This window comes from Colossoma macropomum, unplaced genomic scaffold, assembly GCF_904425465.1.
Source record: "Colossoma macropomum unplaced genomic scaffold, Colossoma_macropomum, whole genome shotgun sequence".
Classification (NCBI taxonomy): domain Eukaryota; kingdom Metazoa; phylum Chordata; class Actinopteri; order Characiformes; family Serrasalmidae; genus Colossoma; species Colossoma macropomum.
Window position 1 is genome coordinate 15477501 of NW_023494797.1, and position 23560 is coordinate 15501060.

The 23560-nt window shown below is 38.5% G+C and overlaps 1 protein-coding gene across 1 annotated transcript in view; it reads left to right on the top strand.

The window, feature by feature from the left end:
- apba2b (amyloid beta (A4) precursor protein-binding, family A, member 2b) overlaps positions 1 to 23560 on the top strand; it is a 179701-nt gene that overhangs the window by 147711 nt on the left and 8430 nt on the right. The window contains exons 7-10 of the mRNA XM_036584410.1: positions 3959 to 3994; positions 7043 to 7129; positions 13676 to 13861; positions 22527 to 22706. Of these exons, the coding sequence (XP_036440303.1) occupies positions 3959 to 3994; positions 7043 to 7129; positions 13676 to 13861; positions 22527 to 22706 (489 nt within the window). The remainder of the gene's footprint in view (positions 1 to 3958; positions 3995 to 7042; positions 7130 to 13675; positions 13862 to 22526; positions 22707 to 23560) is intronic.

Consider the following 23560-nt stretch of genomic DNA (forward strand, 5'->3'; position numbering starts at 1 on the left):
GTGTGTGTGTGTGTGTGTGTGTGTGTGTGTGTGGTTATGTATATAGCTCTCTATCAGCTCTTTGTATAATGCACTCCAAACATATTCAGATATTTTTGAAAATGCATTTTTTTTGTTGCAAAGCACCTCATGGAACTGGCTTGTAACCTGCTCGCTCACATTTAGCAGGCTAAAAATTCTCCACAAGGGGGCGCCATTAGTAGTCAGATAGCTTTTGATGCTTCATGAGAGCAGTTCTTCACAGCAGTGACAGCATGTCTGTAGCTGTTTTCATGTATTGAGCGAGCAGAACTATTAACAGGTGTTTGGTCTGATTCCATTTACACTTTTCACTAAAATGCCTCACCAGTGTGAACAGCTGAGATCTGATTTCACTTTCCCCATGTAAAAAGCACATGCGCTGTTTCTGTTTTACTTTTGTTTATTTTTTCCCATCACAATATGAGTCGAACAGTGTGTCCCAATTCAGGGGCTGGATCCTTCGAAGGATGTGGTCTACGAAGGCATGTCCTTCGAAAGCTGCTTAGACCCGCAAAGGCTGAACCGAAATGACGGTCTGCCCTACAGCGGATTTTCTGTTTGCGTCACAGCACCGCTGTTCCTGCCCTTACTGCTGCGCCACGTAACACCACTCTTGTCAAGTTAAAGTTGTTTAGAGATGGAGCCAGAAACTTTGATTTTAATTGCTTATTTTTTAATTTGTTAGAGCTGGAGATGCTTCACCGCCAGCTACTGATAAGATAGTTTATTTGTTTTTTTTTTGTTTTTTTTTTACATTTGTATCATTAGCCATTCGCCTCAGTTTAAACTCAAAACTTATATTTATTTATATTCAACTTATATTTAAAAGTGTACTCTTCAGCCTCCGTTCGCTCCTCTGTTGATGCCGCCATGTTCTCGAATTCTCGCCGGCACGCAGTGAACCTCGGGATATGTTGGCTGGTGAAGGATGCACCCGTTAAATCCTTCGTTGCCATGAAAAAGGAGGACACATTTCTCAGCCGCTTATGAAGGAGTCTTCGAAATGGGACAGCCTAGTCGTGCCGCCGTGACGCTATCGGCCTTCAAATCCAGCCCCTGATAAGCTTGGCTTGGACGCTGTGATCGGCCCAGAGTGCAGGCTTGCGTATCCATCTTTCTTTTACTTGTTTATCCTCTCACGTGATAGTCGGACTCATTTCCACTCACATACTTTGTATTCAGAGAACTAAAACACATTTAATGTGGATTGAATGATGTGTTTGAAGGTCACATCACAGTGCATCCAGGAGGGTTTTTTGCTGTCAAGCGAAATCCGAAAGTGATCCAATCAGCAAAAATGCATGTTGATGCAAGGTGTGTTTGGCAGTTAGCGGGGTGGTAACCTGTTTACAGCTGAATTTAGCTTTAACAGTTACTTTTTCACTAACGTTTAATTGTAATGCATATGCATCAGAATGTACTGCGCCCTATTATTTTAAATGGGAATGTCAACTCAACTGCAAGTATTAACATACCTTATTGATTCTAAAGAAACGTGAACTTATGGTCATAAACTTATGTCAGATTTTAAAAATAACTGCTAATTCAAATGGAGTGAAAAGCTAGATAAACTCAGTTTCTCTGCATGATCAGGACTGTGTTGGTGTTTTAGAGACAGTGGCATAGCTACAGCATTGTAAACAACCCCACAGCAGCAGTAGGCTTTCTTTCGGCTATTAAGCTTTTGTTTTCTGGCAGAAATCAGGCTTTGAACGTGTGTAAAGCATCTGTTAGCCTGCAAGTCAAAGCCTACTGTTTTCAGTATTTCATAATGTGGCACCATCACCATCAGAAAATCCCTGCTGCAGCTTTGCAGTATGCTCTGTATTTTGTTAAATTCACGCTCGCAGTGTTCTTAAAGCATATGACATCAAATTTAATATAGTATTATCACCCCCTACTGGGCTGATATGCTCATGTGAGTGTTTTTGAGTTGTTTTTGCATTCTCGTGTGGATGAAGCGCAAAAATGCTGCTGGTGCACACAAAATTTAAAAATGGAGAAAAAAGTCTATGTTTTTTAAAAATATCTGGAAGTGTTACCATAACGATGAAATTATTAATATGTTGTCTTTGTGGGGACATTTGGCTGCTCTCTAAATGGAAAAAATGCAGCTTTTATTGGAAAAATAAAAGAGGCTGTTTTGACTGCCAAGGTTAAGGTTAGAGCGGAGAACACAACATTTACACACACTCAGAGACTGCAGTATAAATGTATGTGTGTGTGTGTGTCTGCTGTATCCTGTGGCTCTCATCATTAATACATCGGACTGTTCATCAAGTTCAGGTTGTGTTCTCAAACAGAAATACCCCAGTTATAAATGCTGGGGAGATCTAAGTTTGTGTTATTTCTTTTGAAATGTATAGTTGTCATTTTCTTCTCACAAACAGACAGAAATATTGGTGAAGAAACATAAAATCTCTCCATCTCTGAGATGCAGACAACTTTATCAAATACACTGACTGTCCACGTCAATAGAAAAACCCCCCTTGTACTTAGACTCACTGACTATTAGAAACACCTACACTGTACTTCCTCTCACTGGCCACTTTGTTAGAAACATGTACCCTGTACTTCCACTCACTGGACACTTTATTGGAAGCATTTCTCTTGAATTTTCACTCACTGGCCACTTTATCAGAAACAGCTACCTTGTCCTTACATTCACTGGCCACTTTATTAGAAAAACCTCCTTTGTACTTTTACTCACTGGCCAGTTTATTAGAAACACTTTCATTGGACTTCCACTTGCTGGCCAATTTATTTAGAAACACCTATCCTGTACTTTCCCTCACTGGCCTCTTTATTAGAAACAAGTACCCTGTACTATCACTCTTTGGCCACTTTATTAGAAACACTTGCCTTGAATTTCCATTTACTGTCCACTTTATTTGGCACATCTACCTTGTACTTCCAGTCACTGGCCACTTTATTAGAAACAACTCCCTTATACTTCCACTCATTGGCCACTTTATAGAAACATGTCCCTTGAACTTCCACTCACTGGCCACTTTATTAGAAACATCTACCTTTTACATCCACTCACTGGCCACTTTATTAGAAACATCTACCTTTGTACATCCACTCACTGGCCACTTTATTAGAAACATCTACCTTTGTACATCCACTCACTGGCCACTTTATTAGAAACATCTACCTTTTACATCCACTACTGCCACTTTATTAGAAACATCTACCTTTTACATCCACTCACTGGCCACTTTATTAGAAACATCTACCTTTGTACATCCACTCACTGGCCACTTTATGAGCTCCAGCTACCTTATAGGCTCACTACATTGGTGTACAATTATTGTAGCCTGCCTGCTGCTGCATAGTTCATCATCCACCCTCTACCCCAGTCATCATCGATCAATTTTGACCACAGGACCGCTGACTGTTATTTTCACTCTCTGCTGTAGGCTGCTGGTAAACATCTTCATGAACACCTCACGCCCATGATGAATCATAAATGAGCTGTTTTCTTAAGTGTTGGAGTGAGGTGTTATTCATGCCCAGCTTGATTTAAAAGTTTGTGAGATGTTTTGTCTATTCAGCATGTGGATCCTTTATTTTCAATTCCAATCAAAAGCTGAATGTATAACACATTCAACATTCCTTTTTCTCCTTCTTGTCTTATTATGAGTATCAAACATATATATGCATGCCATGTCAATGACTGTTTGTCTATATAGGAGCAAAAGAGCAATTACGATCATTCTCCTCTAATTGCTGTTTGGTTCTACTTTAGACAGAACACAGCTGTGCGATCACACCCCTTTATGGACCGGTGATGGCAGACCTGATGTTTGGCTCTTTATCTGTTTATTTTCCTGTTTGTTGTAACGTGTTGTTTGCTTGTTTTCTTTAACCTCCTGCTGCGCCTTTTTGCCGCTCCTGTGTGTGATGACCCCTGTCCTGCCCCAACGCCTCGCAGAGAGTTCAGAAGGCAGCCAAAATCAAGAAAAAGGCGGTGTGTAAAAAAAGACAGATACTTTAAAAACACAAACCATTAAACAAGAAAAATGGCTTCCACTTCCCTTTCCCTCTCACTGCTCGTCCTTCATCTGTGCTACCAAAACCATCTCCTTCTGCCTCTTTCTGTCTGGTGTTTGTGGACGAGAAAGACTAGAAAATAGCGTTATTGTTATATAATTCGGTGTGATTTGAGATTTGGTTGTGATTTGTAATTTAAAGGGGCCATATTCTGGTTTTTCGTATTTTATTTCTTCACTGAAATCAGTTTCTAACATCTGCATGCTTTTATGTACCACTAATAGTCATAATTCATTTTTACCTGACCATTTTCCAAACTCACTGTTTGTCACTTAGGAAAAACAGACTACTTTTGTTAAGACTCTGATTGGCTGCCCTGTATGGTGACCCAGTCCAAAAGCATGTGTATGGAGCAAAATGTTGTTTTCGGACTGGAGTTGCAGAATATGAACATAAAATGTGATGTTTGACAAAGCTGTTGCGTCACAATGACAACTTGAGAAGCTATAATCATTCAGTAACTCTATCTCTAACCCATATGTGTCAGGCTCCAATCCTTGCAGGCCAAACACTGCAGACTTCAGCACGCTGCCTCATTAAACACACCTGATTCAGCTCATAAGCTAATTAGCAAGGCCTTATTGAGCTCAGAGTGTTAGATGAGGGTAAACGCTAATCTCTGCAGCACTTTGGCCCGGGAAGGTCCCCAGTTTGACATGCCTGCTCTAACCGAATGTGCTGCAAGTATAAACAAGTTAATTTCTTAAAAAGCTCCTTATGGTGATGCAAGTTTGTTGTAACAGTAACCATTACTGCTTTACACATTTAACGCAACACTGGGAGTGAGAGTATTCATCATGTTTGAAATACTTTTCGTAAGCTAGTAGTTAAGGATAGAGTAGTTTTTGAGTTGTGTTCTTGCAAGAGAGCACAGTTCAAACCTAAGCGTAGGAAGGCACTTGGTTCCAAGGCAATGTTCCTGCCAATCTAACTACATCACTCTGGCACCATGTGAGGCATAATTTGTTCTATTCAGTCGTTGCAGTCCTTACCTATGTGTTTATCTTATAAATACATATTGCAATAATGATAAAAATACAATTTATCACACAGACGCTGGGAAAAATAAACTTGCTCCTTTTAGATTTGTGAATCATTTAAAGCCTGCAATGATCCACTTACTTCCTGAGAGCCATGAACAGCACAATGTTTAATCGATTCAGCCACATCTTCCACTCCAATAACTCCGCTATGGACTGTCTGCAAGAACAACACCCCGCATAACTTCAGCTAGAATGGGCCGGCTAAATGGTTAGAGGTTGAATGAATGGTCATATGGAAATAACTTCAAGGTTGTAATATCATAGCTGTAAGAAATTTAAAATGGGCTTTTTTTGCACTTTAGTTTCCTTTACATGGATTTTATGAATGGTACATTTTGAAACTTAGTGTTTACATGGTGCTGCAACATTCTACATTTTCAAAAAAGCAAAAAGTATTTTATTTTTTCATGGTATGGCCCCTTTATATGAACCTGACCACAGTGTATAGAGAATACTTGGCAAGGAACTTTATCTCATGCCAAAGTACCAACAGTTTCAGGCCCATGTCAAAAGGCTTTTGTTGTAAATCATAATATAACTGCTAACAGTCAAAAAGTGCTTGTTGTGCTGTTGAATGTGCCCATTTACAGTTAGCCCAGCAAGGTCAGCAGTGAAGAGGGAACAAAAACAGTCATGTCAGAGTGATTGTCACTGGCAGGCAGTGGGCAGCTGGTGATGACTTAATATAGCACCAGTATTCACCATGCACTCACTAATGCCGGTACTGCATCACTCTGTGTCCTACCTGTCCATCCACATCTCTCTCTCTCTCTCTCTCTCTCTCTCTCTCTCTCTCTCCGCGCGCGCGCGCACTTTCTCTCTCTCTTTTTGCTGTCTCACACACTCACACACCTGTCAATCATTTCTCAATTTCTTGTCCTCCGGCTTGGCTACCACTCTGCACAGATGGCTGTTTTGTTTATTTGTTTATTTATTTATCTCATTATTTCCCTTTCATTCCCTACATTCCCTTAAAGATATGGTTAACTTAATATTGCTAATGTTGCTAACAATGAATTAAATGCAAATTGTCACCAATTAGCATTAATCAAATGTTATCATGCTTCCACTCATTGTTAGCAACATTAGCATGTATGGTCAATTTGGTCGAACTGTTCCTTCAAGCATACAGTACTGAGACCACCCTTCATTTAATTAATGTCCAGTCTGAGCATTAAGTGCAAGTTAGAAAGGAAAGAAAATTTGCAAATCAAACAAAACTGGTGTTCTGGACACAATGGGCTGTCCATCCCAGAGTCCAGTCCTCAATATCATTAAATGTGTTTGAGATAGCTTGGATTATTAAAAGCAGAAAATCCAACCAACGTCTGAAAAGTGAGTTTCCTGAAAAATGGAAGCTGATTTGATATTATATTTAGTTGTTGAAGCTTCTGTATAATTTTCTGTTAAATGTGTATTTTCAGATTTTTTCTGCCACTGTAAAAAGGAAGAATCTTGTATTTAATGACCATTTTAACTGGAAATTCAATAAATGAAGGGTGGTCTCTGTGTGTGGTGTGATTTTAGGAGATAGCGGTCTGAATAATCATGCATTAAGCTGAAATTAATTTTAGCCAATAATTTCGAAAGCCATACAGTCTTGACCTTCAGTTGTTGCTGATGAGCACTACCATCATATTTAATATGCACATTCTGTGTACTGTGTTCTTTCCTGTTTGGACTATTAATAGCGCAGTTTACTGGCTAAGCATATGTCCCGGCCCCCCTGCGGCCCAGCCTGCGTTAGCCACTGATTTATGAATAAGCATTTAGAATGCTTTCAATAGAGGCCAAGGAGCAGCAGTGCATATTATCTACTGGCCCCTTGTGGGCCTTTGTGAGAAGCAATAAGTGTATGTGGCTGCTGTGTGCCACAAGGGAGCGCTATCTCTTATATGATTTTTCTGTGTGTTTCTCTATAGAGTCCTGATGGGGACGCGCAGACGCTGACTGAAGTTGACCTCTTCATTTCCACTCAGCGGATCAAAGTCCTCAACGCAGACACACAGGTATGCAGACGGGGAGAAAATTCTGATGTTTTTATAAATGATTAATGGAAAAGTCTTAAGTGCAAGCAAGTCGTTAAGACGGTAGACGAACTAATTAAAATGCGAAACACGCTGGATACCAGCCACAACAATTAATTACCACAGCTCAGAAAAGCACCATTCAGAGAAAATCCACAGAATTTAAAACAACACGCAGAGGGGCAAGACAGCCAAGTGATTACATTTATTCTCTCTATTTTTATGCATTAGATTATGATTATATGGTTTTGGTTTTCACTCATATTACGTCATATATTTACCTGACCTCATAAGACTCTGAAAGTCATGAAATGATATTATCATAATCCATAGCAGACGTAATCTACGGAGAGATTAGAGCTGAACTTTAATCCTGCGTGCGCGTGGCCGTGTGTTGATGGTTGAGCATTGCTAAAGCTTGTTAAAAAACCTCTCACATATTGATGTAATCACAGTGCAATCCAGAATTATCTCTGAACCATCAGATGCAGGCAACGAGCAGACTGCTGCTGGAATGAGAGCCTGAATTATAGATGATGTAAATGATGTGGAATGTGTACCAATGGGCTCTTTTGGTCAAGACGATACCGCACGCATACAAAAGTCTAAGAGTCGAGAGAAATGTTATATAATGACATATATATTGATTTTAATCCAGTGTGAATCTGCAGTTTGTGTAGTTTTACAGTCTGACGGTAATAATTGTGGAGCGATTTTAATCCAGTATGAATCTGCAGTGTGTGTAGTTTTACAGTCTGACAGTAATAATTGTGGAGTGATTTTAATTCAGTATGAATCTGCAGTGTGTGTAGTTTTACAGTCTGACAGTAATAATTGTGGAGCGATTTTAATCCAGTGTGAATCTGCAGTGTGTGTAGTTTTACAGTCTGACAGTAATAATTGTGGAGTGATTTTAATTCAGTATGAATCTGCAGTGTGTGTAGTTTTACAGTCTGACGGTAATAATTGTTGATAGATTTTTAATCCAGTATGAATCTGCAGTGTGTGTAGTTTTTACAGTCTGACAGTAATAATTATGGTGCGAATGGTCTTTTGTTGTTGGCTGAAACTTTGTAATAATTATGGAGTGGTTTTAATGTAGTATGAATCTGTAGTTTTTACAGTCTGACGGTAATAATTGTGGAGTGATTTTAATCCAGTATGAATCTGCAGTGTGTGTAGTTTTACAGTCTGACGGCAATAATTGTTGATAGATTTTAATCCAGTATGAATCTGCAGTGTGTGTAGCTTTACAGTCTGACAGTAATAATTGTTGATAGATTTTTAATCCAGTATGAATCTGCAGTGTGTGTAGTTTTACAGTCTGACAGTAATAATTGTTGATAGATTTTTAATCCAGTATGAATCTGCAGTGTGTGTAGTTTTAACAGTCTGACAGTAATAATTATGGTGTGAATGGTCTTTTGTTGTTGGCTGAAACTTTGTAATAATTATGGAGTGGTTTTAATGTAGTATGAATCTGTAGTTTTACAGTCTGATGGTAACAATTGTGGAGTGATTTTAATCCAGTATGAATCTGCAGTGTGTGTAGTTTTACAGTCTGACGGTAATAATTGTGGAGTGATTTTAATCCAGTATGAATCTGCAGTGTGTGTAGTTTTACAGTCTGACAGTAATAATTGTGGAGTGATTTTAATCCAGTGTGAATCTGCAGTGTGTGTAGTTTTACAGTCTGACAGTAATAATTGTGGAGTGATTTTAATCCAGTATGAATCTGCAGTGTGTGTAGTTTTTACAGTCTGACAGTAATAATTGTGGAGTGATTTTAATCCAGTATGAATCTGCAGTGTGTGTAGTTTTTACAGTTTTTGCCATTAGAACAGGGGTTCTGTGTTTTTAAGAACAGAATAAATGTAAACAATCAGAAATGTAAAAAAAAACAGATAGAAAAAAAGCTCTTAACAAGTAGTTGAGATCTTTTTGAGCTATACAGGGCTGGTTCTGGATGTGTCCTCGATGCCCCACCATCACCTACATTTGTTAAATTCCATCAGCAGCACACCTGGATTAATTTAATGAAGTATTGATTAGCCAAACCATGTGTTGGATGATAACTACAAATATTACTGGGCTTCTTGAAGGAGAGGTTTGATTAAAATGAACACACTGACGTATAAAATCACTATCTCATATTAATATTAGTGCTTTTCTAAGATCATAAACACTTACTCTCTGATCTCTACGCTCTCATAAGTAGCTTTTTAAATGTAATTTTCTGAGGTGTCTAAGACATTTGCTCAGTACTGTATATCAAGCTTTGTCATTAGTGAGCTAGAAGGTGATGGATGTCAGGTTTGTAACCTCTGCTGGCAGTGTTATTATAAGCATATGGTCTGGTCTCATGCTGGGCCTGTATGTGTTTGTTGCGTTCAGAGAGCTGATAATGAGCACAGTCACCGTATGTGTGTGTGTGTGTGTGTGTGTGTGTGTGTGCGCGCACATCCATTTGTGACCTGTATGTGCATAGGTGTGTGTGGTTGTGTATATGTTTTTGTCTGTTTTTTGTGTGTATATGTGTGTGTAAGTGTGTGTGGGCTCTCAGTTTAACTGAACAGCAGTGTGTGGGCAGGCTGGCATGGACACAGTGTGTATGTACTGCAATGCAGTGTCTCTCGCTCTCTCTTTCTCTGTCTCTCTCCGAGGAGAGGAGCTTTGCGGCAGCAGTGACGGAGCACTCATCTCAGCCTGCATGCAAGCTTATTCTCTTTTATCAGGCTTTAGTCAAAACCCTGTCCTGCTTATTTATTTATTTATTTATTTATTTATTTATTTATTCATTTATTTACTTACTAGATACCTTAGCCATGAACGGGATAAAATCCAGCATGCAAAACTTATACTTACCTTCAAAGTAAGGGGATGTGCTAATATAGAATAAATAACTTGTTATTTTTATTATGTACAATATGTTGTTGTTTACCATACCAATGATACCAATTACCAATTACTTTTTTTGTGTTTTACAAAAAAATACACTAAAAGTTTACAAAAGATGGCACTGCTGAGTGGCGCGTGTTCAATTCCTGGTGATGCTACAGCCATCCGTGGCTCAAGAGAACACAATTGGGCTCACTCTCTCTGGGTGTCCCCCCCCATCTCCCCCGATCACTCAGCATGATGCTAGCCAGCACAGGCGTCTGTTAGCTAATGTAACAGAACTGGCGGACATGACCAAACTGGGGAGAAAATAAACTCTAAAGATGGATCATTGATAATTTTACCTGGCCATGGGATAGCTAGATCATAGAGTGAATAAACATGCCTTTACATCCACATAGTCAGCAATAGTTCTGATCCACAGCAGCTTACAACATAAGGTAAGTGTAGCATTAATAGTTTAGCTTATTGACTCTTATTGATGTAGCTGTAAGGTCCCTGCCTGGATGGGAAAATCTCAAATCGTCTAACATCTAATCTTCCCTATGTAAGGCAGTGGTGTTATCCACTGTCCTATCCATTTAGTGAGTGATCTTACAAAAGAACAAAAATGCTACCATCACAGTACTGTCCAAGTTTTAGGTACCTAAGCAGTTTTTTACACCATTTATCTCAGGATTAAGTAAGCGTTTTTTTGGAGTAGAAATATTATGTATCATTAGAATAAAAGCAAATAAACATACTATAAAAATGCAGTAAAAAGTCAGAAAATTTTCTTGTTTCAAGACATCTTGTGAGCTGGCTAGAAGGATTTGTTAAATATCAATCACCAGCCTGCATATTCATGCTAATATTGTGACTTGTTAATATTATTGTCCCTATCCGCTCGTCCAAGATCACATAGTTAAAAATGAGAAGACATTTTAAAGGCGAACAAATGTCATTACATTTCGATGAAGGATTATGGAAAACAAGAATCTTTTAAAGGGTCCATGTCATGGAAAAACGTTTTCCTCACTTTTTTGAAATATAAGAATTTGTGTGTGGCCTGTAAACACTGTTAATTTTTCAAAACATGCTACTCATTCCTCAGTCTGTTCAGTCCATATATGGAAACTAAGCTGCAACAGCCCATTTGAAATCATGTTTTTATGACGTCACCAATGCTTTTATATCTGGCTATACTGCCTATAGCAGTTTAGCTCCACCCATTAGAACTGAGTGTTTCAGCCCCGGCAGCCAATCAGAACAGAGCATATTTACATATATCAGTCTTAAAGTCATAGTAACAAAAACTGTGTATAATTTTAAGAGATAAAAGAGATCAAGATTAAGGAAGATGGTCATGTTGAAGTGTATTATGACTGATTTTGAAAACTGAGAGCCTCATTCACCAACTGTTCTTAAGAAGAAATTTCCTCTTAAAACGCACTTATCATGCTTAAATCCTCAGAATGGAGTCTCCCAGTGGATCGCTGGTTCGATAGGTCAATAAGAAATAAGACCAAGAACATGAACTAACAAATTAAAAAAAGTAAATTTTAATTTTAGGTTGACTTTAAAGCTCTTACTGCAGCAAAACATGGCTCTACTTCTGTGTATGGGGTTTGAATGTTTATGCACGCAGTATATTTAATGCTTGAATACATATAATTTATCACCTTAAGTGTTAATGTTTGCTTGCATTTGAATATCAGACGCCAGCAATACAAACCCAGGCAGAGAGTATTTTAACAGTAAATTAAGTTAGTAACTGTGAGTTTAACGCTTATGATGTTGCTTATATCTGAAGGACTCCAAAGATCAGTCTGAGACGCCACAGGTGTGGACATAAAGTCAGGAGTTGTTAGTAAATACAGGTCGTGTCCTGCTGCCCCTTTAATTTAAAGCTTCACAGCCTCATCCCTGGGGGAAAGTGAGGAACAAGGAACTAATTAGGACGTTGATTCTCCGTGCTTGGCCTGCTGCCCAGCGTGTGATCGGAATGGAAATCTATGGATCTCCGCTGCGCTCTCCCTGCCTTGGAAAGGTTAAAGGCTGCCTGTGCCCTGCATGCACACACAGATTGGATCATTAATTGTGCTGACCGGCTAATGATGTATCTCCTGAACATGTAGAAGGTGTGAAGAAAAATGCTGCTCCAACATGCTGTTCCATGACCCACATACACTCCGTTAATCAGGTTAACACAGGGCCAGAATCCACGACTGTGTGAACAGCTTTACTGTTGAAATCAGAGATGGCCTCGCTATATATTTTTATTAATTCAGTGCAGCACGCAATCTAACATTTTGCCATGAGATTAGGAAAAAAATCTCTGGACAAACTTTTTAAACAGTAGTGAAATATTGACAGTAAAAAAAGGTTCAAAAGTGTTCAAATCAGTGTTGTAAACTGTATAAGAGATATTAGGTTGCAGATAATTAGTAAGAAAGCTGTAAAATGAAGAAATGGTAGATGTGTCCAGAATGATGAACAGAACTGGACGAGAAAGTTGTACAGCATCAAGCATGTTTTTTCCAAGCATTTTAAAAGTATAGATCAAATTTCAATGCATTTAATTTGACAAAAAAATGAATGTAAATTGATAATTACAGCATATTATTTATAACTGTATTACTTCTTGTTCAGAGAATTCTTGAAATATTGAACAAAACATCTAAAAATACCTTTATATTAGAAATATAGTTATAATATAATATATTAGAAATATAATTTGTAATATGTCAGTTGTATTAGTCATTAATGTATATTAAACAAACACAAAAAATTAAAGCTACATTATGTAACGTGTGGGTATTTGGAGACCTCTCTGGTAGAAATGTGTAATTGCATGCATCAGGTGTGCTTCGGACAGCTTCCTCAAGCAGATGAATCTGATAATTGTGAGCACGTTGAACGAGAATTCAAAGAGAAGTCAGTCAAAACTTGGTGAATGACGTGTCTTCCAAGGATTTGAGTGAATGATCTACTGTTGTCATCATGTCTCCATCAGAATAGTGTTGATTTTGCATTTGAGACCTAAAATGGAGCCGGACCTTCTTTCTAAAGCTGTTTGTGTGACAGTAGTACGTAAAGAGGTGATGACGTGGTGTGAAAAACAACCTGACACCTCTGACTTTTAAATTATTATTTCAGGCTTTATGAGGCCAAGTTCAGCAAGTGTTTCCAAACTTTTGAAATCTAGGGTATGCTGATTTTTTTTTTCCTATTTGAAAATAGTCTTTAGCGTCTTTATAATTTATACAATGTTGCTTATAATCACATCTAACTTACCAAAATTAACTGAGATTAGATCACTACCTTCTAAGTGATCACCACCTTCTAATTGATGCACCTTTTAATTGATCACCACCTTCTAATTGATGCATTGTGATGCATCTCTGTATTTCTACGTCTCTAGTTTTAATCATTTCTAATTGTATTTCTATTTAGCGTGAGTAGGACTCTTCACTGTATGAAACTATGCAGTTGAAGGAGACACATTTGTCTCCTGATCATGTGTGCAGTCGACATGAAAGAAATATTGTGCAATCCTGGTGAAATAACGCCTCGATAAAAACTGACAGGAGAAAAATATCGATCTGTCAGAGAAGACGAGTGAGTGTTGTTGTTGTTTTTTTTCTGCAGGAGACGATGATGGACAACGCCCTGCGCACCATCTCGTACATCGCTGACATCGGAAACATTGTGGTGCTGATGGCCCGACGGCGCATGCCCCGCTCTGCCTCGCAGGACTGCATCGAGACCACCCCTGGAGCCCCTGAGGCCAAGAAACAGTACAAGATGATCTGCCATGTCTTTGAGTCAGAGGACGTAAGTGTAGGCCAAAACTAGTGTGTATGTGTAAGAGAGAAAGTGCAGAAGAGAGTGTGGGGGGTGGGTAGTGAGAGTGAGAGCATATTTGGTGTTTGATGTGTCCCTCAAAGGATAAATCAACTGCACATATGTTGCTTATTTATTTAGTAAATCTCTCCTTAGGCAGAATTTTTCCCAAATGCCACATTTCTGTCCCCATTTATAGATGGCAGTATGCAAACGAGGTGTCTAACCAATCACAGTGTTAGTACTGTGTACTGTGAGCATCTGGACCAATTACAGCTACAGATGAGTTTCTGTGGGTGTCCTGATGAAACATGGTATTCATTTAATGCAACAAAAGTCAATTATTGTGGTCAAAATAATGCAGACCAGTCTTTAACCATGTGACGTTATTGATTGGCCAATGCATTTTTAATATATTGCAAGGTATATCGGAGTCACATTGTGCAGCAGTGTAACTGAATTTGAATGAATTTTGTTCATATTATACAACTGTACACTGAAGAAAACAATGAATTTAGCGGAGGGGAGGGGCGATTGCCACAGGCACCCCTTTGAGGGGGCTCACAGATGTGACCATCAGAAATCTGCATCAAAAAAGCAAAAAAAGAGCTCACTTTAACTCAAGTTTGGATTCATTCACTCACTTTTTTTCTTTCAAGCAATAATTTCAGCTTCAGACTTCAGTGACCCAAGTCACCATCAAGACAAGAGGGCGTACAGAGAATTCGATATATAAGGAAGCGACCGTGAGTAAAGTGAAAACTATGAGAGGGAGAATCAGATCTCTGAGGAAACAGAAAACACAGTGAGAGGCAGCAGGATGGTGGGCAGTAATGAGGAAGAGGAAATTACATTTAAATATGTGCTACCACAAATGATATCTGTCCAGCAGAACTATATTAAGATTTTTTTTTCCATGACAGAGATTAGTGTTTTCTTCACAGCACAGTCACTTAAAATGTAACGATCTGACAGAAACCAGACACTCGCAGATTGAAAAGATCACAGCAGTTTTAATCACACACGGCAAAAACGTGGTCAAGAAACAGGCGTGGGTCGAGTCCAATAAACACAAAAGAAAGGTGATCATAACACCAAGCGAACAAACCAATGAGGGCAGGGCAAAAACGTAATCCAATTAACAGGCAAAAGGGTTCAAAAACACAGATCAGTCGAGACGGGCAAAAGTACAAGAAGGGTTAGGCAGAATCCAAATAAACAAAGCAGTGGTCAAAAACAGAATACCTGTAATCAGAATACAAATGCTCAGTAGTTCACAGGGAAACAATACCTCGCAACTTTCCTACCTAAAGCCCGGGATTTTAAACTAAACAACACGAGTCATATGACAAAATACACAGGTGCGACACATTAGTATTCAGGGGATTGATATCTCTGATAGGAGCGCGTCCGCGAGTCAGAGATCATGTGAGTTCCCCGAGAACTCTGGGTAACGGAGTCCGTGTCGGCCTCCATTACCCATTGGATTCTGGGAGATGGAGTCCGTTTCCTTTTGACAGCTTGCTGAATGCATGACATAAAAGATATTTTGAAAAAGAAAACACTTCATCATGTAACGGGACAGACTTAGTCAGATGCTCACGGTTAAAAGGTGAAGAAGAGGCTTTAATTGTTTGTCCAAAATCCACAATGGAAGTCAAAAAACAGGAGAAGGTCAGATCCAAAATGAGCGAGCAATATGCAAACATGAGTCCAGGCAACCGAAATCCAAAAAGGGAACAGGCAAAAGGCGAAAGTCGATAAACACAAATAAAGGGTCAGATACACAAAGAACACAGAGCATGGACAAGAACGGTCAGTAGCTCTATAGAAGAAGCGATACACAACTAACTAAACCTAAAGAGCAGGATTATAAACTACCTGGATATAGTCACTTGATCAAACTCACAGGTGAACATATAACATCAATAGTCCGGTGAAGCCGATCTCTGACAGGTGGAACCAGGTGGCCTAGGTGTCACATAATCACCCAGTCCTGAGAGTCATGGCTGGAGGGGTGCATGACACATCAAGTAACTTACAGGGTAGTGACTTCAGAAAAACACAACGTCACCCTCTACTCTTCTATTATCATTGAAGCTTATTGACTGCATTTGTAATTTTGTCAAGTTATAGATTAGACTATAGACTAAATGATTGTATTATTTTATTATAAGCCATTATTCAAGTATCATAGTGACATTTCTGCATGGTTAAGGTTTTGCTGTTTTTAATTAACAGCAATATTGGGGGCTATCATGTAGTTATTTGTGTAGTTTTTCCCCTCCCTGCAGATTAGAGCTATCATTTAGTTGCTGGTGTTACTGTTTGCTTAAGAGTATCACAATATGCATGTTAATAATATTTTTTTTCCAAAACACGGGGTTGTGAGATGATATGTGAATTTAATTTAGATTTCATGCTATAAAGTGTGTGATACTGGGAATGCTTACTTAACACAATCCATGATATTCCTAAAACGGTTAATTACAAATGTTAAAAAACTCCACTGCACAACTCTAAGAACTGGCTTGGTTAACCTACCTTGGACTGTTAATTAGCCAAGCTGTTTGAAATGGCAAGCAGAGAGAGCAAACTTGAGCTGGAAGAAGCAACATCATCCTTGATGTCATCTCCTGTTTGAAAATGCTTCGGTTCCTCAGTTGAGTACAGTAATGGTGGGCAAAGAGTGGCGGATTGAACAGTGGCAGTGCTACCTTAACTATGCCTACTAATTTGTGAGGACATCACCGAGTGAAGTCCCAGTGTGTCAGTTACTGGAGCGAGGAGAAAACACAAAGCTAATATTAGCCAGCTTCTTTTTACGAAGTTTCCATTTCACCTTCAGTGGACCTGCAGTTACATGTTACTGGTGCTCCATTTAAGGTGGAATGGAAAGTTGGCGAATAGGAAGCCAACTTCAGCCCTATGGAGAAAACATGAGTCTCAGCTGCTGATCTTCCCACAGGATTTAAGCAGCCGCTAAGTGCCAATTCTGTACGGGCAAAACAAATAACTTGCTCTGTAGGGATGTTTATAGCTTCTGATTTGCATCACTACTTGGCTTTAGAGAGTCCTGAACTTCCAAGTTTGCTACAAGTGATTGAGCCACAAAATATATCAAATATATTAAATGTTTTAATGGGTTATCCTTCATTTGCAGTGGGAAGTCAGGTGGATACATTTTTTAAAAACAATCACTTTCTTTCCTTCCAAAACTAAACAGTCTTAATCTGTCCATTAACATCTCCTATTATCATATTTGCAAAAAGTAGAGCTTAATTCCAAACATATTTTACAGTCACTGGTGTTGTATGGATATGGTGTAACACCAGTGACGGTGACTCCAGTGACATTCTGGTTAAAACTGAGGATTTTGTAAATTGGCTGGCCCATTGATGGCCAGGTGACCTTGCGCAACTATTTAAAAAATGATATTTTGCATTATTTTGACAAAATTTTATTTACCCAGCTATGAAAGCACATAACACCAGTGACACATAGAAGTAATGCCCGATAAACAAATTTATTAATAAATTAATGAAATATAGTGAGCAAGTGTGACTCACCTTCTCAGGCTTGAGATGCTTCCTCTCTGATGAGCCTCGACCCAAAGAAGCAGCTTAATAGAGCTGAAAATACTATATTAAAAAATGTAATATGAGTCCTGATAACACCAGTGACCAAAACCTCTATGACAAATTAATTACAATAAATTTAAAAAAATACATACTTTCTAAATGTAGAATAATGTTAATGATATAAAAAGTAAGTTAAACTCTTAAAAATATTGTTTATGGTTTCTCAAATGTTGACATTTGGTTTTGTGATGAGCTGTTTTACATATGCAGAGTGACTATGAAACATGACAAAAAAAAGAAAAGTCAGAGAATTCGTAAGAAAATGTGTTAATCTTAAGTTAACTGTATAAATGTACCTACTGGCTTTTGGAGCTGTGCCTAATATTTTAAGCATCTTTTTAAGCCCTGCAACCTTTGTTTCCACTCTAAATAGAGAATGACACTAATATGTGTTTTATATAAAACATTTAGTATTGAAAAAGTATCATGTTGTGATGTAAAAAACACAAGACTATTGTAAATATGTATGTAAATGACGCAGCAGTGTGTTTTTTGCATTAGCGATGGTTTTTTGAGGTCATATTGGGCGCAGAAAGCCTCCAGTCTGTAATGAGGCTGTTCCTCCTTTGCAATCTCGTCCTCTGCAGTGCAGCTGTTACTCACTCATGCTGGCTAATTAAGCTCTCTCTTGAACAGACCAGTGCGAGAAAAAGAAAGAAAGAAAGTGATTGTGTGTGAGTGAGTGGTATTAAATGAGTCATTTAGTCTTAGCTCTGCACTTCCACACTTGAACGGTTATTTTTAAACTCCTCTGTACCCCAGGCCTCTGCGACGCAGTATAGCTGTCTGCTCTGTGATCAATAACCAAACAGTGTGAGTCGTTACCCTGCAGATCCTGACTCAGCCTCTTGCTTGAATCTGTGTAAAAATTAAAGGGGAATTCCACCATTTTTTCAGAAAATCATTACGATGTGAAAAAAGGTCATGCAGTGTGGTTTGATTTAAAATGCTTCGCTCTAGAGAAACTTACCTAGTCAGGATAGTTCCCAGTGGTGGTGATGGGAACCAGACGTCTGAAGAGTTTAATGCCTCCAAAAGCTCCCTCACAGAAAGATATTCCATGAAATGGTTATGAATACACTGTCTGATGGACGAGACATTGTTTTAAGATTTTGGCCTAAAACAAAATTTTAAAATCCGTTCATAGTGGAGAGGTACATGCAGTGCATTGTAAGGCAAAGTAGTCCCCAAAGAAAGCTTATTTTTGCAGATTTCCCACTATTTTACCATAAACAACACAAGGGTGGTCGATATGGAAAAAATAGTACATCATGATACTAAGACATTTTCATAATATACGATACCAAGCACACATATTTCAGCATAGACAAAATGCACTGGTAATCTATAGTTAAAAACTGCTATCGAAAATATTTAATGTAATAATTATTATTGTTCTTCATTTCACATATTGTGCTGCACAAAGTTCAATGAAACAGGCCTCTTTGTAACATGTAGTTGGTCACTGTACTGATGATATGCATAATATGCTCGGGAATGCTTATAGTTTATCACGACAGCTAAAAAATATGCCATATTGCCCACTTTTATATCAACACTACATATAAAAACTCAGATGACGTTATGTTTGCATTGTAAAGATCTTGACCCCTGGTTCTTTTCATCACCAGTGTAAAGAAATCCGAGTCAGAAAGTTTCTCTACATTGAACCGTTTCACATCAGACCACACTGAATGACTGTGTTTACATCAAAATAACTGAATTATGCAGAAATGTTTGAAAAGGTGGGGCATTTTGGTTTCCAGTGTTATGATGTCAGTTCAGTGTCTAGCAGTGTTAGCATATTTGTATTTTGACAAATGAATGACAATTCGAAGGATCTGGTGACATTTGGAGGAAAACTGCATGTTTAGGAAATGTAATTTACCAACAGGGTGCAGTAGCAGCGTTTTTTGATGCCATTCATTTTTACCAAAGTGAAAACTAACAGTGCAGCGTTAGAGGGTCCCGATCAGCAATCCCGACCCTGTCTGCTCCTGCAAGATTTTATCCTGCTCTCACGGAAAATTGGAATCATTTGTCCCGCTCCCACCCGCACAGTTCCATCAAGGCGAGCTGACGTCCAATATCTGACATAGTCTATTCACAAATACGTTATTCTCTGCTGAAATAACATGGCGGTCATCGTCATCAGGCTCACTGTGAAGTAGTTTCACCATATGCTATTTATTCCCAGTAAACATAAAGCAGGAATTAAACCACAGAGCGGTTATTTTTGGTGTTTTGCTGGGCAGCTGTGGCCATCGGCCATCTCTGTAAGCTATGAGAATGTGCGTGTTGTTCACATGATGTCAGGGAGCCGAAGGGAAGTGTGACACATGATCGGTTGCGTCGCAGCTCTTTAGAATGCCTTCATTCATTTTAAATGTTTTACTGTTACCATTTTCTATTGTTTATATATATGATTTAGTGATCATTCTACTTTATTTAGGCTTTTCATTCATTTTGAGAGATTTCTCTTGGCCTGCTCCTGCCTGCAGTGGGCTGGTTCCCCACCCGCTCCCGCATGCAACAATGAAAATTAGTCCCACAGTGCAAGATATTGTGGTGGGTCCTGCAGGTCCGGCGGGAATCCATGTTAGTGCAGACCTCTACATCAGAGGCCTGTTTCATTTTAGAAAAACCTCAAAAAAAAAAGAAAAAATGCTGGATGTATGAGGAAGTTCTAGTGCAGTTCTATAAGTTACTAAGTATTAGGGTACTTTTTAGACCTACTGCTGATACTTTAGTTCTCCTACTTCAAGTTTTTTTTGGGAAATGTACTTTTAACTTTTTTAACGTAACTTTTACTTGAGTTTAGGCTACACACACCTTTGGAGAGCATGAGCATTGAAAGGACTTCAATGAGGATTTCTCATTGATTCACTCTTTTTTAAAGCCAGTCTGCCAGACAGCACAGTAAGATTTACTGTGTTTTAAACTTCACAACAAGTCTTTGTGTTGCTGTGTCTTCAAAGAAAATAGCTGGCCTTTTATTTAGGCAACAGTACAAGAGCGATCTGTTTTCAAAAGTAAAAATCAATGAAACTTGTGCAGGGCAGAATAAGGCCCAAGTAGTGCCATCAAACTAAACTCAGTCAACTATAATGAGATGTGACACAGTGTCTTCTATTGAATTGAAGTGCATTATGTGTATCTGATTCATATTTGGCTGGCATAGCTGCTGCATACAAGTGTAAGAAGGTGAACAGTGGAAAAGGCAGAGATGCTTACTCACTGGGAACAATGAGAACAATGAAAATGATAAGAAGTAAAGACATAACATTGCTATATTTCTGGACCTCTGCTTCAGTAAGGCTTGCCTCTGTCAGTATTGGGTGATATAAATGACCAGGACACTCCAGTGGATCCAGGCTAGTCTTCACTTCTAACCTAAGAATAGCTTGGTTTGCATTGTTTTTTCATGTAATTACTGAATAATAAGCCTTTGTATGTAATGAGGAATTTGAAGGGGTGCTCTGTCTTAAACCTAGAGTTTGTGCTATTTCTTGTGTTCTGTAATACTGCATAGTGCAGAATTATATCTATCAGCCTCATAGATTTGACACAATTGATGGTTTTATATCATTTTTATGCTCATCAGTTGTTCCTCACTACAATACCCAGCATGCATTATGCAGATACATCACACAACCATTAGGAATCCCTGTGGTGTCAACCAGTCCTGACTGCTCTCCTTGCCACTGATCTACACTCTGAAAAGAGATGGTTCTTCAAGAGTTCTTCGGTAAAGAAAACGGTTCTATATAGAACCTTTCTGAAAAGGGTTTTATATAGCACCAAAAGGGGTTTTTCTATTGTTACAAGCTCATATCGTACCAATAGCAGAAAAAGGTTCTATCTCATTTTAGTTGACTGAACCCTTTTCGAAAAGGTTCTGTATAGAACCTTATACAGCACATTCTCTATCAATCTGAACCTTTCACAATGCAAAGAACCCTTTAATGATGCAAAGGGTTCTTTGAGTGTTCATGGTTCTATATAGAACTCTTTTCTTTACCAAAGAACAATTAAGGACCATATTTTTTAAGAGTGAAGCTTGACATTGCCACAATAGAAAAACCCTTTTTGGTGCCATATGGAACCGTTTTCAACAAGTTTATGTGTAGAACCATCTACATTCTTAATCAATCTGAATAACCCTTTCACAATGCAAAGAACCCTTCAATAATTCAGAGGGTTCTTTGAGTGTTCATGGTTCTGTATACATTTTCTTTACTGAAGAACCCTTGAAGAACCATCTTTTTAAAGAGTGTATTCTATCAAATAAAACCAAGCTAGCATTAGTGTAGCTCTTATATCAGTCCTTGAACAAAATTGTAAAGAAAACAGTGATTTGGTCTTTATTCAGCATAATTATATATAAATTATGTATAATGCTATATATATAAATATAAATATATATATATATATACACACCCTTTCAAAAGTTCCTCTCACCTTCAACATACATGATCAGAAGAGGGTTTTCCTTGTCTTTAAATCTGAAAATCTTACTGTAGGGACTAATATCACACCAATAGAAGGCAAGTAGGCATGTTTATGACAAATGCAGCGGTGGTTACGGTTTCCTTTTAACCAGAGTGTCTTTTAAGGTGTTAATAAACTATCCTGCATATATATCCAGTCTCCTCTGCTGTTACGCTACAGGAACACAGTGTTTTGCCTGATAATTGTTAATTCCAGGTGCTTATAGCATGGACATTAGAAGTGGCCTGCAGCATTCCCGATGTGTAATGAAGCAGTGAAACTAATATCTGAGGCTAGTGAGCTTAGCCCGACAGAATGCTGCCATTGCAGATCTCTCAGCCTCAGCATGCAGCACAACACATTCAGTGCTGTTCAGATTCTCTGTTATGTTCAGTGCTCTGCTGTGTCCTATTGTTTTGGGTAAAGTAGTGAAGGCAGTTGCTTTCCTTAATTGCCTCTTATTGTCCCTCGCTTGGCTCAAACGCTGTGTTTTGTTTCTCCTTTCTCCTCTCCTGGCTGTCCAGGCCCAGCTCATAGCCCAGTCCATCGGTCAGGCCTTCAGCGTGGCCTACCAGGAGTTCCTCCGAGCCAACGGCATCAACCCGGAGGACCTGAGCCAGAAAGAGTACAGCGACATCATCAACACGCAGGAAATGTACAATGACGACCTCATTCACTTCTCCAACTCCGAAAACTGCAAAGAGGTCAGTGGCTGGATGCAGTTTTACCTCACTGCTTTTGGGGTTTGCCTATGTTCTCTTCTGCTGCCTCTATAGCTGAAAATAGCTCTCCTCCTGCCTCTGTGGAATTAATGTGAAGGAGAGGACAATGGCATCAGAGAGAAAGCAATGACGTACCGTTGGAGGGTTTAAAGTTTTAAAGGCTGCCTGATTTTTGCATGATTTCTGTTTTTAAAGATATTTTGTTTGCTTTTTTATATGAAAAGAACACAACAAACCAGGATACCCTCAAAGCACAAAAGAGAAAAATAGGGAAATAGATAGTAATAATAGATCATACATAAATATCAATAATAATTGTTATTCTCACCTTGTATATTGAAATACTATAAGCTATATAACATACACTATTTTCAATTGAATATTTCAAGCTTTATGGGAAGAACTTACTAAATGGCAAATAATATACTTTAAATCTGCTTATAGGAATTTCTTGATACTTTACGTGCATAAAAAAGAAGGTGGAAAAGGGTTTTCAGGGATTTTTAGTTTTTTTTTTTTCTCCGTTATTATGGAATCACCTACAGCTCCTTAGAAAAACCACTTTTTGTTCCCCTTTAGGAGACATATTTGAAAAAGAGACTTCAGTATGAAGAACCTTTGAAAGATTTAAAGAACCTTCATATAACGTAAATATTCTGTGCCATTTGAAGGGCTCCTCTTAGAACAGAGGTGTCAAACTCAACCAGTAAAACGGCCATATTAAAAAAATAATAATTTTTAATAAATATAGCCTGTAACCTGTACTGGCCCCTGTTTATTCAAAATATGCAAAAACCTCAGCAGTAAAATACAGACACTTGTAGTAGACCTTAAAA